We start from the raw sequence: 15,121 nt of genomic DNA, 5'->3' as shown, positions 1-15,121 counted from the left end.
GAGAGCTGCAAAGTGGCAGCTGCTGCTGGTGGTGCAGCAAGGCTGGAGCCCTTCCAAAAACCCAGGCTGTTTTGCAGAAGCATGAACCCCTGGGGAAAGGGAGCCAAGGGAAGAGCAGAGCTCGCTCCCGCTACGAAGCTGCACCGGGCAAGAGAGCCCGAGAGAGCCAGGGCCCGAGAGAGTGGCACCTTGGCGGTGCAAGAGCAGCAGGCAAGACCCTAGCCGAAAGGGGCCAGAGGAGCCCCGCCGAGGGGCTGTGCTCAATGCTACGGAGGACTAGAAGCAAGCCCCGGGCGCCTCCCTTGGGGCCCGCCCTGGGAGTCTAGAAAGCTTCCTCCCCCCAGATGTGGGGCACGAGGGCCACCTTCGTGGAGCATGAGCAGCAGGCACCTGGCCAAAATGGCCCAAAGCAGGCCTGGCAAGGGGCCAGCGCTCAAAGCCACAGAGGAAGGCAAAAAACCCCCGGGGACACCTGCTAGCCCACCGGGGGGGAAAAAAAGCCTTCCTCCCCCCAGCTGCAGGGCACGAGAGGCCATCTTCGTGGTGCATGAGCAGCAGGCAGTGACCGAGCCAAAATGGAGCGGAGGAGCCCTGACAACAAGTGGTCGTGCTCAGTGCTGCAGAGGAAGGCAAAAAACCCCCGGGGACCAGTGCCAATCTGCCCCGGGGGAAAATTCCTTCCTGACCCCAGCGGCGCTGGCGATCGGCTATTCCCTGAGCATGTGAGCAAGACCGGCCTCCTCCTCCTCCCACAGGCAGGCTGGTCACGCCTCCCGGGAGAGAGATGCCCAAGCCCTGTTCTCCCTCAGCCTGGAGCCATCTCAGAGGCTTCCCAGAGTGGCCAAGTGCCCCCGGCCTGATCCACCTTGGGGGCAAGAATCCTTCCCGTGGGTGTCTGGCGGGACACCAGTGGGTGCTCCAAAGCACCGGGACCCCTTGCAACATCTCTGCACCCTCCCCTTTCTTACGGCTGCTGCCCCTGGCTCCACGGGGGATGAAGATGGCGAGCTCTGCCGTGCTCCTCAGGAAGGCATTCCCTTGCTCTGGCCACGGCTATCCAGCAGAAAAGGCCTCATAGCCTCGGGCACCTCCAGGGGTTGGTGGTTCTTCTCATCTCCTGAGGGGCTTGCGTCTGTTCCCCGATGGCTGAAGCAAGATTTCCATCCATCCACCCATCCATCCATCCATCCCTCCCTCCGATGAACTTCAGGAGTTGGCCTTGCAGCGGAGAACACCCAGCAGCCTCGTCCAGGCCTTCCTCCCTCAGCCTCGACTGAGGAATTCCACGGGTTCCTCAAGAACTTCCTCTTGGATGGCTTCGAGCTGCCGGGGGGCCAGCTCTGGCAGCAGCACACGGGAGGGCGCTCTATTTATGCTGCCCCGGGGCATTGTGACTGCTGCGTTGCCGGGCAGTGGCATTGTGACATGGGGGTGACGGGGCCCCCATGCGCAGCCCCGCCCACTGCAGCCCCACCCACTGCCCCTCCACCCAGCATCGAAGGAAGGAAGGAAGGAAGGAAGGAAGGAAGGAAGGCAGGCAGGCAGGCAGGCCGGCCGGCCTTTGGGGTGCTGGCCTGTGGGCAGGGGGCTGTCCCTGCCCTTGGCAGCCGTGCACTGGGCACAGCTGCTGGCCATTCCTGGCAATTCATCTGTACCTTCAGGCTGTATCAATAAACAAGGGCGTTTGTACCACAGGCATTCACTTGGTGGTGGTGATGCTAGAGGTGAAAGAGCGGGTTTGGTTCCCTCTGCATGACCTCTGCAGAGACACAGAAGGCATGCGTGATTTCCTCAGCATTCCTTCCCAATGCGCCAAGGGACACTCTTTACGGGGAGGTCTTCTTCTGGGAAAGGCGGCCTGAATTGTTTTGTCTTCTTGACCATATTTTCCCTCGCACTTCAACAGCTCTTTTCCTCCTTTGGCCTTCATCCTTGATACCTTTCTTGAAAGCCATGGCAGCCCCCTCAGCCTTTGTCTTGCTCCTCCCAGTCGTCGTCGTCGTCGTCGTCGTCGTCTTCTGGAGGCCTGCCACGCCCCTCATCAATTGCTTAGTCTTTGTCTGCCTTCGTCCCAGAATTGGGGAATTTGTCTTTCTCAAACGGCCGAGGAATGCGAAACGGCCATAGTGGTACAGGTACAGGAGCGCTCACCAGGGCTTTGCACAATGCTTGCCTTTTCTTGCCTGACACACCAGAATGCATTTGCCTGGACCACAGTGGTGGTTCATAGTCTCCCTGTGATCGACTCCGGCCTCCAGGAACATTGGCCTACTCCAATGTTTCCAAAGGGGAGCAGAGACTCACGGCGCTCCACCTGACCCCGTGTTACCTCCTTCTACCCTGCAGTTCTTCACGCAGGGTTTACTGATGTCAGGGAGCTCTCTTCTGTCAGAGCTTCAGCTGGTCGGGAGGGTGGGGGCTGTAGAACCCTACCATGGGTTAGAGTCTTTTCTGCCACAGGCATGCCATGAAATCCAGACTGCGATTCCTCTCCACCCCTTCCCTTCCCCTTCCCTTCCCTTCCCTTCCCTTCCCTTCCCTTCCCTTCCCTTCCCTTCCCTTCCCTTCCCTTCCCTTCCCTTCCCTTCCCTTCCCTTCCCTTCCCCCTTCCCTTCCCTTCCCTTCCCTTCCCTTCCCTTCCCTTCCCTTCCCTTCCCTTCCCTTCCCCCTTCCCTTCCCTTCCCTTCCCTTCCCTTCCCTTCCCCCTTCCCTTCCCTTCCCTTCCCTTCCCTCTTCTGTTTTATTCATTGTGCTCACCACGAGTCGCCTAGCGATGAGACTGTTCTTTGCCTGAAATGGCAGGGGCTTTTCAGCTCCAAAAACACTTTCAAGGACACATCACACAAAGGTTACAAGTGGAAACAGGATTTTATTTTATTTTCCTGAGTCTTTTCAGAGGCAGTGCTCACAAGCATGAAGACAACGCGCATGTGCAGCCAGGAGCAGGCTGATGCATTCTTCCATTTAGAAAAAACATCCCTTGCAGTCTGGCAAAGGCAAGTTGCGGAGCTGCAGAAAGAAGCAGCAACAATACAGGACGAGCAGTCCCTGTTTCCTGAAGAGTGACAATGTGAAGAATGAGGATCAGGACCGACCACACACAAAAGAAGGACAAGAACAAGAAGAAGAAGAAGAAGAAGAGGTGGAGGTGTGTGGTACCATGGGATATTTTGCCAAGATTGGCGCCCAGCGATGACAAAAACATAATTTTGCATTCCAAAACTTGCTGCGCTGTGCTTCTCGGCCAGCGATGCGTGAAAAGCACGCTTGCGCCTGCCCTGCGCTTGGATTGCCCGCAGGGAGAGCTGCAAAGTGGCAGCTGCTGCTGGTGGTGCAGCAAGGCTGGAGCCCTTCCAAAAACCCAGGCTGTTTTGCAGAAGCATGAACCCCTGGGGAAAGGGAGCCAAGGGAAGAGCAGAGCTCGCTCCCGCTACGAAGCTGCACCGGGCAAGAGAGCCCGAGAGAGCCAGGGCCCGAGAGAGTGGCACCTTGGCGGTGCAAGAGCAGCAGGCAAGACCCTAGCCGAAAGGGGCCAGAGGAGCCCCGCCGAGGGGCTGTGCTCAATGCTACGGAGGACTAGAAGCAAGCCCCGGGGGCCTCCCTTGGGGCCCGCCCTGGGAGTCTAGAAAGCTTCCTCCCCCCAGATGTGGGGCACGAGGGCCACCTTCGTGGAGCATGAGCAGCAGGCACCTGGCCAAAATGGCCCAAAGCAGGCCTGGCAAGGGGCCAGCGCTCAAAGCCACAGAGGAAGGCAAAAAACCCCCGGGGACACCTGCTAGCCCACCGGGGGGGAAAAAAAGCCTTCCTCCCCCCAGCTGCAGGGCACGAGAGGCCATCTTCGTGGTGCATGAGCAGCAGGCAGTGACCGAGCCAAAATGGAGCGGAGGAGCCCTGACAACAAGTGGTCGTGCTCAGTGCTGCAGAGGAAGGCAAAAAACCCCCGGGGACCAGTGCCAATCTGCCCCGGAGGAAAATTCCTTCCTGACCCCAGCGGCACTGGCGATCGGCTATTCCCTGAGCATGTGAGCAAGACCGGCCTCCTCCTCCTCCCACAGGCAGGCTGGTCACGCCTCCCGGGAGAGAGATGCCCAAGCCCTGTTCTCCCTCAGCCTGGAGCCATCTCAGGGGCTTCCCAGAGTGGCCAAGTGCCCCCGGCCTGATCCACCTTGGGGGCAAGAATCCTTCCCGTGGGTGTCTGGCGGGACACCAGTGGGTGCTCCAAAGCACCGGGACCCCTTGCAACATCTCTGCACCCTCCCCTTTCTTACGGCTGCTGCCCCTGGCTCCACGGGGGATGAAGATGGCGAGCTCTGCCGTGCTCCTCAGGAAGGCATTCCCTTGCTCTGGCCACGGCTATCCAGCAGAAAAGGCCTCATAGCCTCGGGCACCTCCAGGGGTTGGTGGTTCTTCTCATCTCCTGAGGGGCTTGCGTCTGTTCCCCGATGGCTGAAGCAAGATTTCCATCCATCCATCCATCCATCCACCCATCCCTCCATCCATCCATCCATTAATCCACCCATCCATCCATCCATCCATCCCTCCATCCGATGAGCTTCTGGAGTTGGCCTTGCAGTGGAGAACACCCAGCAGCCTCGTCCAGGCCTTCCTCCCTCAGCCTCGACTGAGGAATTCCACGGGTTCCTCAAGAACTTCCTCTTGGATGGCTTCGAGCTGCCGGGGGGCCAGCTCTGGCAGCAGCACACGGGAGGGCGCTCTATTTATGCTGCCCCGGGGCATTGTGACTGCTGCGTTGCCGGGCAGTGGCATTGTGACATGGGGGTGACGGGGCCCCCATGCGCAGCCCCGCCCACTGCAGCCCCGCCCACTGCCCCTCCACCCAGCATCGAAGGGAGGAAGGAAGGAAGGAAGGAAGGAAGGAAGGAAGGAAGGAAGGAAGGAAGGCAGGCAGGCAGGCCGGCCTTTGGGGTGCTGGCCTGTGGGCAGGGGGCTGTCCCTGCCCTTGGCAGCCATGCACTGGGCACAGCTGCTGGCCATTCCTGGCAATTCATCTGTACCTTCAGGCTGTATCAATAAACAAGGGCGTTTGTACCACAGGCATTCACTTGGTGGTGGTGATGCTAGAGGTGAAAGAGCGGGTTTGGTTCCCTCTGCATGACCTCTGCAGAGACACAGAGGGCATGCGTGATTTCCTCAGCATTCCTTCCCAATGCGCCAAAGCACCTTTGCTACTAGACTCTTTACGGTGAGGTCTTCTTCTGGGAAAGGCGGCCTGAATTGTTTTGTCTTCTTGACCATATTTTCCCTCGCACTTCAACAGCTCTTTTCCTCCTTTGGCCTTCATCCTTGATACCTTTCTTGAAAGCCATGGCAGCCCCCTCAGCATTTGTCTCGCTCCTTCCAGTCGTCGTCATCTTCTGGAGGCCTGCCGTGCCCCTTTTCAGCTGCCTAGTCTGCTTGCCTTTCTTGCCTGACACCCCAGAATGCATTTGCCTGTATCACACTGGTGGCTCGTAGTCCCCCTGTGACCTACTCATGCCTCCAGGAACACTGGCCTACTCCACTGTTTCCAAAGGGGAGCAGAGACTCACGGCGCTCCACCTGACGTCGTGTTACCTCTTTCTACCCTGCAGTTCTTCACGCAGGGTTTACCGATGTCGGGGGTATCTCTTCTGTCAGAGCTTCAGGTGGTCGGGAGGATGGGGCCATAGAACGATAGCACGAGATAGAGCCTTTTCTGCCTCAGGGATGCCATGAAATCCAGACCATGATGCGCACAAGGAAACCCACGTTTCTTGGGTGATGCTTTTCTGTAGTCCAAATTCAGGATTTCAGAGTATATGAAATTTTCAAGCTAAAATCTATGTTTTAATTTAGACTTGAAAACAAACTATTAGTGAATTTATTTTAAGACCCTGCTTTCCTCTTTGCAAACGGCCCCAAAATCAATGAATACTGAACTATCACATCCTGAAATAATTAGCTCTAGCTGTATTAATTGCATTCTTGGTCTGTTCTGTATCTAGCAACAGTCCAGACTGGAAGTAAGAAATTCCTGGATAATTGCACTGAGTACCACATCAAAAAAAAAAGAAAAAATGTCATGTGTTTTATCCAATGTAGATGGAAATTTTTTTGGGATTGCAGGTGTTACTTGGCTTCTTTCTTTCTTTAATAATTTCTTGGCTTTTCTTTTTTAATGATGAGTAGTCATGGCCAGATCTTGGGCTTATATCTCATCCCAAATGTTTTCCTATGAATGCTTGTTTCACAGCAGGGCACTGCAGTGTGAGGGTTTTCAGTCCAAAGCTGAGTGCTGTTTACAACACTCAAGTGTAATGATTCTGCTCACACCCTTATGGTCAGGTGGCCCAAAGTTCATTGTAGCACTTGAGACACCTGACCAAACACATGCCACATGTCTTCCTCCTCTAAAGCCCATTGACAGCCATGTTTCAGGCAGCTGCTGTAGAAATAAAGGAGGAAGCTTTAAAGATGTATTGTGCTTGGCAGCCCTTGCCTGGTGCTTTTGGCTGGCTGGGACGTGACTTGCCGTGGAGGCAATATCCAACATTTCCTTCTGCTCTTAAAAGCGATCCTTCAGAGAGGGAGATTTCATTAGCGAGCAACATGTCCGACATCGTGTGAGCGCTGCTCTAATATAGACAGTATTAGCCCCAATCTTTGAAGCACAACAGTGCTTTGATTCCTGTGGCTTAGTTTTTGTGAGCGCCCATTTCCCAAGTGCAGCTCGGGTGGCTCGTGTGATGGGAGAGTCAGCGGGTGCATGGGAACATGTCCTGCCTTGCTTCGTTCTGGACTTCTCCCTCTGATTATTTGCCCTAATGTTTCCCATGGGGACCATCTGTCCTTTTCATCCACGTCTGTAAGAGTGAGACTGTTGGAACAAATAATCCTAAGGGCAATATCATTCTGGCAGCGTGAGCTAGCACAAGGTGGAAATTAAATGGAAGGGAGTTAGGCGCTTTCAATGTCCAAATTCGGCAGCTTAGTTAAGAAAATCTTTCTTGGAAAGGAAAGAACAGGGTCATAAGTGCTGACTGTTGCTTTCCACTGGCTAGAGATGATTTTGTGCTCAATATATCCACTTCAGTGAGAGGTGCAAATGTTTGGTACTTCCTTGAAGTGAGCCTGAAAGGCCAAATTCACACAAAGCCTCCTTCCCAAGGAGGAGGTGGACGCCCACCCAAAGCCTCCTTCCCTCTGTGGGGCACCTGAAAGCCCTGCGCTGGTCCCCATGGGGCCGTTGAGCACTGAGTGAGCAGCGTCTGTGTAAGCAAACCCCACACATACTCTGTCAGGCTGGTCAGGTCTTTCAGGGGTTTGTATTGCCTGAAAAGAAATGCTGATGTTTAGGAACATTTGGATTTGGTCCGCCATGTCTTTTCCATAAACCCATAAAACAGGCTGAGAAGAGGCTGGCAAAGATGGTTCTCTGTCATCTTCCTTTCCTTTTTTATTTTCCCTTCTTTTATTTGGGGCATAGTTGACTGGTTTCTGGGCCATCACTCTGTTGGCATACTTTAATCTTGCCTCGTCTCACTTCTTTTTTCACCTTGCTCTTTCATTGCAATTTTTCTCCAATTCTCACCTACATGGAACATGAACCTTATAGACACTGTGAATGGGATTTCCAGTCTAGGATGTCCCAGCAGGCTGGAAACTGGGAAAAACATCATCAGTTTGGGTAAGCTTTCTCCCATGATAAAGGGACACAGCCTGTTGCTCAAAGCCTGCTCTGTGTTCAAGCAAGCACATTTGACTGAAAAAAAATCCAGGACAGATCCTGTGCTGGCATAAACCATCATCTTTCTTTGGAACTCTGCAGAGTACCGAGGGCACACACAAGAAACCCCATCCCTTTGACAAGACAAGGTTTGTAGGAAGAGGCAGTATCTTTCATTAGCTCAATTGGTAGGGTTGGAAAAAGTAGCAAACTTGAGGCAAGAGCCCCTCTTCAAGCCCACAACAGAAGCAGCATCTTTCAAAGCTGAATGCGGGTTGACAGTACATACTCAGAGTTCAGTCCTCCTAACAAGTTGCATTATTTACTTACTTTAAGGTAGAAGTTCTAAAGCTGAAAATCTTTAGCTACAGATTGCTTTATAGATATAGATTTTGTTTCACTACAAGTCTTTGGAACTTTCTACATACCATTTCTTTAATTCAAAAGTCAACATTTTGTGCTGATAACTAAGTTTTACATCATTTCTGTAGAAGTATGCTGGGAGAAAATGTCAGTTTTTCTGTCCCTCTATGAAACAACTGCTCATGAGTGAGCTATGGTCAGACATACAGGTTTTAGTACAAGATTTAATAAAGTAAATGTAATGCGTGCTGCCCAGCACAGTTCCTGATTTTCCTTTGAAAAGGGGTGGGCTATTTCTTGGGGTGAAGCTTCTACAGCCTCTCCAGAGCCCCCTCCCCAGAGGTTTAACACTGTCATGGTACTTGGCAGTCACTTGGGCCACCAGTGACAGGATCTTTGCTGTCACTCGTCATTACTTTCAGTATTTCCACCACAAACCCCTGCCAGCCAGGCTGGGATGGCAGCGTTGGGGATGATGGGAGCAGGCATGCTTTCTCCACTGAAAACAAAACTGAGTCCCTGGCCTGGTCTGAAGGATAATTTTAGTGCAGAGGGTGAAACCCAACCCTCTCCTTCAGTGTGACACGGGCTGTAATGCAGAGCTGGCAACTCAGCGTCTGCTGTTTCAGCAACGTCAAAGCTGTTTATCAGCACTGGGCAAGCGTGGGAAAAACCCCGGCGGGGAGCGGGGCGAGCCCAGCAGGCTTTCCTTTCCTCTTCTTTCCTTTTGCTCATGAGCTTCTTTGCCTGGCATCAACAAAGCCCGAGCTGAGCCCAATTAATGGTGACGACCAGACGCTGAGTGCATGAGCAACAACTCCGTGCACTGAGCGAGCACGCAGGGGTGCAAAGGGTAAGCCCACACGTATAACACACATGCGTAATTTTATTACACGTTGTAAGGCAGAGGCTGGGAACCCTCCGTGACATTTGTTCTACTGCAGCAATGCCTACAGGCCTCCACAGGCCCCGCTGGCTGAGGCAATGATGTTGGCCCAGAGCTGTCCCAGTTGGGAAGACAAGAGCAGGTGAAAAGCAGAATTATTGTTCCCAATTTGCAGAGCGGGAAAGGAACGAGCCTGAAGCAGGTTCCCATGGACGGAGTGGTGAGGAGAGTAATTCTTCTGTCCTCTGATGTGCTCAGCGTCTGCTCAGAGGTGGCAGGCAGCACCCCTCCTGAGAGGCACATATATCCCTCTTCCTAAACAGGCAGGTCACCAGTCGGTATCATACCGTAACAGTGTGCGTCATTTCATTAAGTACGCAGTTCCCAGCTCTGTGCTGAAACAGCCACATCAAACCACACGGATCTTGCACCATTGAGCATGTTAAATCAGTATGCAGTCAAAGTAACATTTGGAAATTTCCCCTGCAGCTTCATAACAGCATCTCATCATTCTTATCCTACATATCTGTTACTTTTTTCTGGGACTACTCATTGGATCACAAGCTTTTCTCCCTCTCCCCTTCAAAGAAGCAAATGCTCAGAAGTGTTTAAAGAGCCTTCCAAGCTCACCTCATTTGTTCCTATGCCTAAGTGCAGATGTGAAGATTCCATCTATATGTGCCTGAGCCTGTGGCGTACATGCAGCCTCCTAGAAAGGTAGCCGAGGGACACCTCGGAATCCTTACAGTCAGGGACCTCTATCTTTTTGTGTGGGTGCTCTTTTGAAACCTTTATTCCTCATGGCTAGGGAGCAGGCAACTAGCTGATGATTTCATGACATGCCTTTCTGTTGTGTACGAATGTCCTGCAGCTTTCCTCCAGTTTGTGGCAGAGGATGCAGGAGATGCAGGAGCCGTGTCGAGACCTCTCATCGGTCAGGATTTCGGGGCACTGGCAATTGCACCCGAGCCAATGCTGCTCTCGCTGTTGGTCACCTACATGTAGTTCAGTGTGCGTTGTTCACATGTGGTTACGGCTGGCACCACTCTTGCACTTGAGATAAGACTGCTGGCATAATTACAGAGGTCAGGTCCAGATCAGATCCATCAGGTATTTAGGCGCTGAACTCCTACTGAAATAAATGGAAGCGAGGATTATAAATGCTGTTTTGGAAGCGGACTCCACTGCAATTAGGAAGTAAAGGGTGGTGGAAAAAGAGATGCAAGGTCTCAATGAGTAAGTGTGAGCACTAGAATGAAATGAACTTCAAGGTGGAAAACACACTAATTTTGTTAGAGTGTCCCAAAATAAGAATACTCTATTGTTTAGAGATTTCTTGACTAAAATTCACTTTGACTATGGATTATTGTATTTCTTCCTACATTCTTCATGAAAGTTGGCATGCCCTGGTAAATGGCAGCACTTCCATGGTGTGCAGCATGGCTTGAGGCAGCAAAATCTGGCCCTAACACTAGAGTTAAGCAAACTGTTAAAATAGGAACTGAACCAAATGCCCAGATCTCCTCCCCAAACTCAAACTAAACCTGTTTTGAGGTTCAGGAATGTTTGGTTAACTTTAAATAAAACAATGTTGTGTTTCTACACATCCTGCTTTCAGCAAAGCCTCCAAGCAGAAATACAAAAATATGGCAGGCAGATCTATGTTTGCACTATTTCTGGCCCAGCTGAAACCAGGAAGCCCTGGACATCTCACAAAACCAGCTTTGTCTCACAGCATATCCAACTCCGAGGTACTGTCACTATTACCCAGTAGAATACAATGTAACTCATGTACATACCAATTTATTATTAATTTTTCAAACCAATTCCATAGACCATCAGACATATGAAAGCCCCCTATTTCCTTTAGCACACTATATGGCTACTTCAAAGTCCTTTTATGCTCATTCTTATTGAGTCATTGGCATAACTGCATAAAGACAAAACGTCTCTCGCGGTACATGATTAACAAACCACAGCAAATGATAACAAAGATAACAAACCAGGCATAGGTATTTTGTGCTTCATATTTGGTTGGTGGCTAATTTAAAACATATAATCCAAAAATAATATAAAACAAAAAACATATAATCCAAAAATTTGTTTTTTGACATCTCCTTGACAACTCTATTGAATTTGCAGAGCAAAAATATAAAGACAACAGCATTGCTTTAGAGGTACATATTTAGCCATATAAAATTGCCCTGTATGTCACAGCAACATTGTGTTCCTCAGGGGTCGGTACTGGGACCGGCACTGTTTAACATCTTTGTTGGCGACATGGACAGTGGGATCGAGTGCACCCTCAGCAAGTTTGCCGACGACACCAAGCTGTGTGGTGTGGTCGACACGCTGCAGGGAAGGGATGCCATCCAGAGGGACCTTGACAGGCTGGAGAGGTGCGCCCGTGTGAACCGCATGAAGTTCAACAAGGCCAAGTGCAAGGTCCTGCACGTGGGTCAGCGCAATCCCAAGTACAACTACAGGCTGGGGGGAGAATGGATTGAAAGCAGCCCTGAGGAGAAGGACTTGGGGGTGTTGATTGATGAGAAGCTCAACGTGACCCAGATATGTGTCCCTGCAGCCCAGAAAGCCAACCGTGTCCTGGGCTGCATCGAAAGAGGTGTGACCAGCAGGTCGAGGGAGGTGATCCTGCCCCTCTACTCAGCTCTTGTGAGACCCCACCTGGAGTACTGCATCCAGCTCTGGGGCCCCAGTACAGGAGAGACATGGAACTGTTAGAGCGAGTCCAGAGGAGGGCCACGAAGCTGATCAGAGGGCTGGAGCACCTCTCCTATGAGGACAGGCTGAGAGAGGTGGGATTGTTCAGCCTGGAGAAAAGGCGGCTCCAGGGAGATCTAATTGCAGCTTACCAGTACCTGAAGGGGCCTACAGGAAAGATGGAGAGGGACTGTTTATGAGGGAGTGTAGTGACAGGACAAGGGGTAATGGGTTTAAGCTGAAGGAGGGTCGATTTAGACTTTAGAAAGAAATTCTTTACTGTGAGGGTGGTGAGGCACTGGAACAGGTTGCCCAGAGAGGTTGTGGAGGCCCCATCCCTGGAATTGCTGAATGCCAGGTTGGATGGGGCTTTGGGCAATGTGGTCTAGTGGAGGGTGTCCCTGCCCGTAGCAGGGGAGTTGGAACTAGATGATCTTTGAGGTCCCTTCCAACCCAAACCATTCTATGACTCTATGAACATTTTTAAAGGACTTCTGTGTACCAGACTTTTGCAAATTCATATTTAAAGGAACATTTAACGTTATTGCTAGAAATGATATCACTGTCAGCAAAAACATAATACACCCTGATTACTCAACTATCTGAGCTACCACAACAAAGTCATCCCAAATGATACGGTACCACAGCTTCATGTTTGCTAGCCAGATTTATTATATTTTCCAGATTCTAACAAGACACAGATATTAAGAAATGCATGTTAATCATTGCCCTAATGAAAACAATATGCAGTTAGCATTTAGGTTTTCACAAAAAATACAGAAGGCGAGTACAGACTAAATGCACTCTAAATTTAAGGAAACCCAATCCTTCTTTCCACTAGCATGTTTCAGTGAAATGGTCATGTCCGAGAGAAAATTTTTAATGAACTACCTAAATTTTAGCAGGTATGTGTATATGCTTTCATTAGGCACAAAGCAAAGTAAAATGCCATTCTGACCACAACTGTGAAAGCAAAATAACCACTGTACCACTTGTTTACGTATGAAAAGCTATGAGAATACAAAGCACTAAAAGCCTGCCCAGCATCTCTCCTCCAGAAATGGTGCAGGCTTTCAGTTTGCTGTCAAATATAGTACTATTGGCCAGTAAATTATGTATCCTATTTATGCAGGACTTCCTATCACTGTCAAAATGGATCATTTCTCTTCACTAAAAGTTGTCCTGAAAAAGAAATCTGTTTGTGGGGGAAGAGTCCAGCAGCCACTGAGGAAGCAACAGAACTTGATAACTGCCCAAAACCACACCAAACTTCACTGCGTTGCACTGTTTTCAGCCAGACAACTTCTGGAGGAAACTACTCCCAACACGTGTAAAAGTCAAGAACCTGGCTTTAAAACTATTTGCAAATAATAAATAAAATGCATGCCTAGACTTACAGAATAAACCAATTAACTTGGTAAAAGTGCAAAGCCCATCACCGTTCCACACTTCTGAGGGCCTGAAGGTGCATGAAGATTTGGTTTGAATTTTCTAAAGCAAAATATGTGCACTTCCCGTTCTTGTTTTGGTTATTTATTTCCTTTACAGAAACTTTCACTCTGCCCACCAGAAAAGGATATGGCGATGATAAGGTTTGAAATGCTGGCTGAAGATATGGCAGGCATCAATGGAGTGGGTGCAAAAGAAAGCAAGATTGTAATTTCTGCTTACATTGCAGTGCCTTGCAGCCACACCAGACAGAAGACATCTAAAACCTCTCCCTCTCCCTCCCATTCCTCCTCCCACCTCCCCACGCCGGTCACACAGCTCTGTCTTTCACTCCATCCAGATCACCAGGCACTGTGTGAACGCTGATTTCGCCTTTACTAATTACGCACTAAAAACGGCCTTTTTTTTTTTTTCTCGCTTCTACCTGGAATTATAAAGGTGTTTCCATACTCTTTGAGTAAGGACTTTTGAAAATAGTTACAAAATATTAAAGCCATTTAGAGTGCAGTACCTCTTAATCTCTTTGCATAGGTTAAAACTAGTATTGCCTTGAAAACTGGGTGCTAAAGTAAAATATGACTGACAAATGTCTCATCACACCCTACTGGAACGCTTCACCAAAAGTGTAGTAAATACAAGAAAACTTTGGCTTACTTTTTTGGGGGTGTCCCTCTCCCTCCTTGCCTTCCTTTCATGCCATTCTTCCAAGAAACAGAAAAGTATTTTTTGCATGTCAGCTAGCGTTACATGAATACAGCTCCCCCAGTTTCTTTTCAGAAAGAAAAAATCAGCTCAAACATTAGACTACAACCTTCCTGAAGGGCAGAAAGAAAAAACAAAACCACAAAGCAAAACAAAACCAAGAGAACGAATTTCCATACTTTTGATGTACATTGTTTAAAACGGGGTATTTTTCAGTTAGGGATGAGGTCTTACCCAGGACACATTTCCTCTTCCCTCGAGTCCCCAGAAGTAACAACAACAACAAAATCTAGCTTTTCCTTGTAGATGTTACCCTTATTGCAGTCTGCTTATGCTTTGTCTTCTTGAAAAAACAAATAATGAAGCCTTTGCAAAAGGAAAATCAGACACAGCTTAAATAAATAGTATCTATAAATATTATCTTAGTGGTAACTATATAATACTGCAAGTGCATCACTGAACAGATTAATATGATGAAAGAGATCTTTTGTGTTACATATTTTACTCAGTTAAATGTTTATGTTCTCTTTCAAGTGAAAACTTACAATTCCCAAAAGAGCAACAATAAGCTTGAAAAATCAGGTTAGACGTCAGCAGCTGACTATTAATAACCATCCTCTTGGCTAATATTTGTTTGCCCGGGGCAGCCAATGTCTATAATCAGCATTCATCTTTCATCTTCCTCAGCTGGGCTGTCTGGCAGGTGCTGGGTGGGGTAAACACCGAAGGGTCGGCAATGCCCAGCTGTAGATCAAAAAAGCGAGTGGAGGTTGTCACGCTGCTGTTCTTCGTATAGGTTTCCTGTACTGGGTAACAGTCTTTGACTGTGTAAACGCCGACCCAGGATTCCACTGTAACCAAGCAGAAATGCGACTGCTTTAGATGACAAGAATGAATGAATGAATGCATCACAATGATGTCAGTCAAAAAATGGCCATTACTCAAGCAAAGTCTATAGGCTGGAAATGTCCATAGTTCTGTATATATGCATGGCAACACCAAGAAAGGCCACACACACAAAACTAGTATACTCTGGACGCCACAATGATCTTCAACCTGTTGGTGTCAAGCACATTTCAAATCATGATACCGTCATGGCATTGGCATGTCACCTTTCAAGTATACCTCTACTGAAGGACTGTCACTGCAGTTGTGTTCTGCACAAGTCTGATTTCTCTCATCTCTCATGCCACTTTGATGTCAGCACCTACTCACTTCACCAGTAAAACAATGAAATGCTCTGTTTTCCCAGAAGGCACATTTTGGTGCCATCAGCTTGGGTAGCACGGGGACAT

General features: G+C 49.5%; 1 protein-coding gene across 1 annotated transcript in view; it reads right to left on the bottom strand.

Annotated features, from left to right (window-relative positions):
• Positions 1-12,323: 12,323 nt before the first annotated feature.
• EPDR1 (ependymin related 1) overlaps positions 12,324-15,121 on the bottom strand; it is a 31,384-nt gene continuing 28,586 nt past the window's right edge. Inside the window, exon 3 of the mRNA XM_054817843.1 lies at positions 12,324-14,677. Coding sequence (XP_054673818.1) covers positions 14,487-14,677 — 191 coding nt within the window. The 3' untranslated portion in view covers positions 12,324-14,486. The remainder of the gene's footprint in view (positions 14,678-15,121) is intronic.

This window comes from Grus americana, chromosome 2 (genome assembly GCF_028858705.1).
Source record: "Grus americana isolate bGruAme1 chromosome 2, bGruAme1.mat, whole genome shotgun sequence".
Lineage (NCBI taxonomy): Eukaryota > Metazoa > Chordata > Aves > Gruiformes > Gruidae > Grus > Grus americana.
This window is presented reverse-complemented; position numbering and strand designations above follow the sequence as displayed.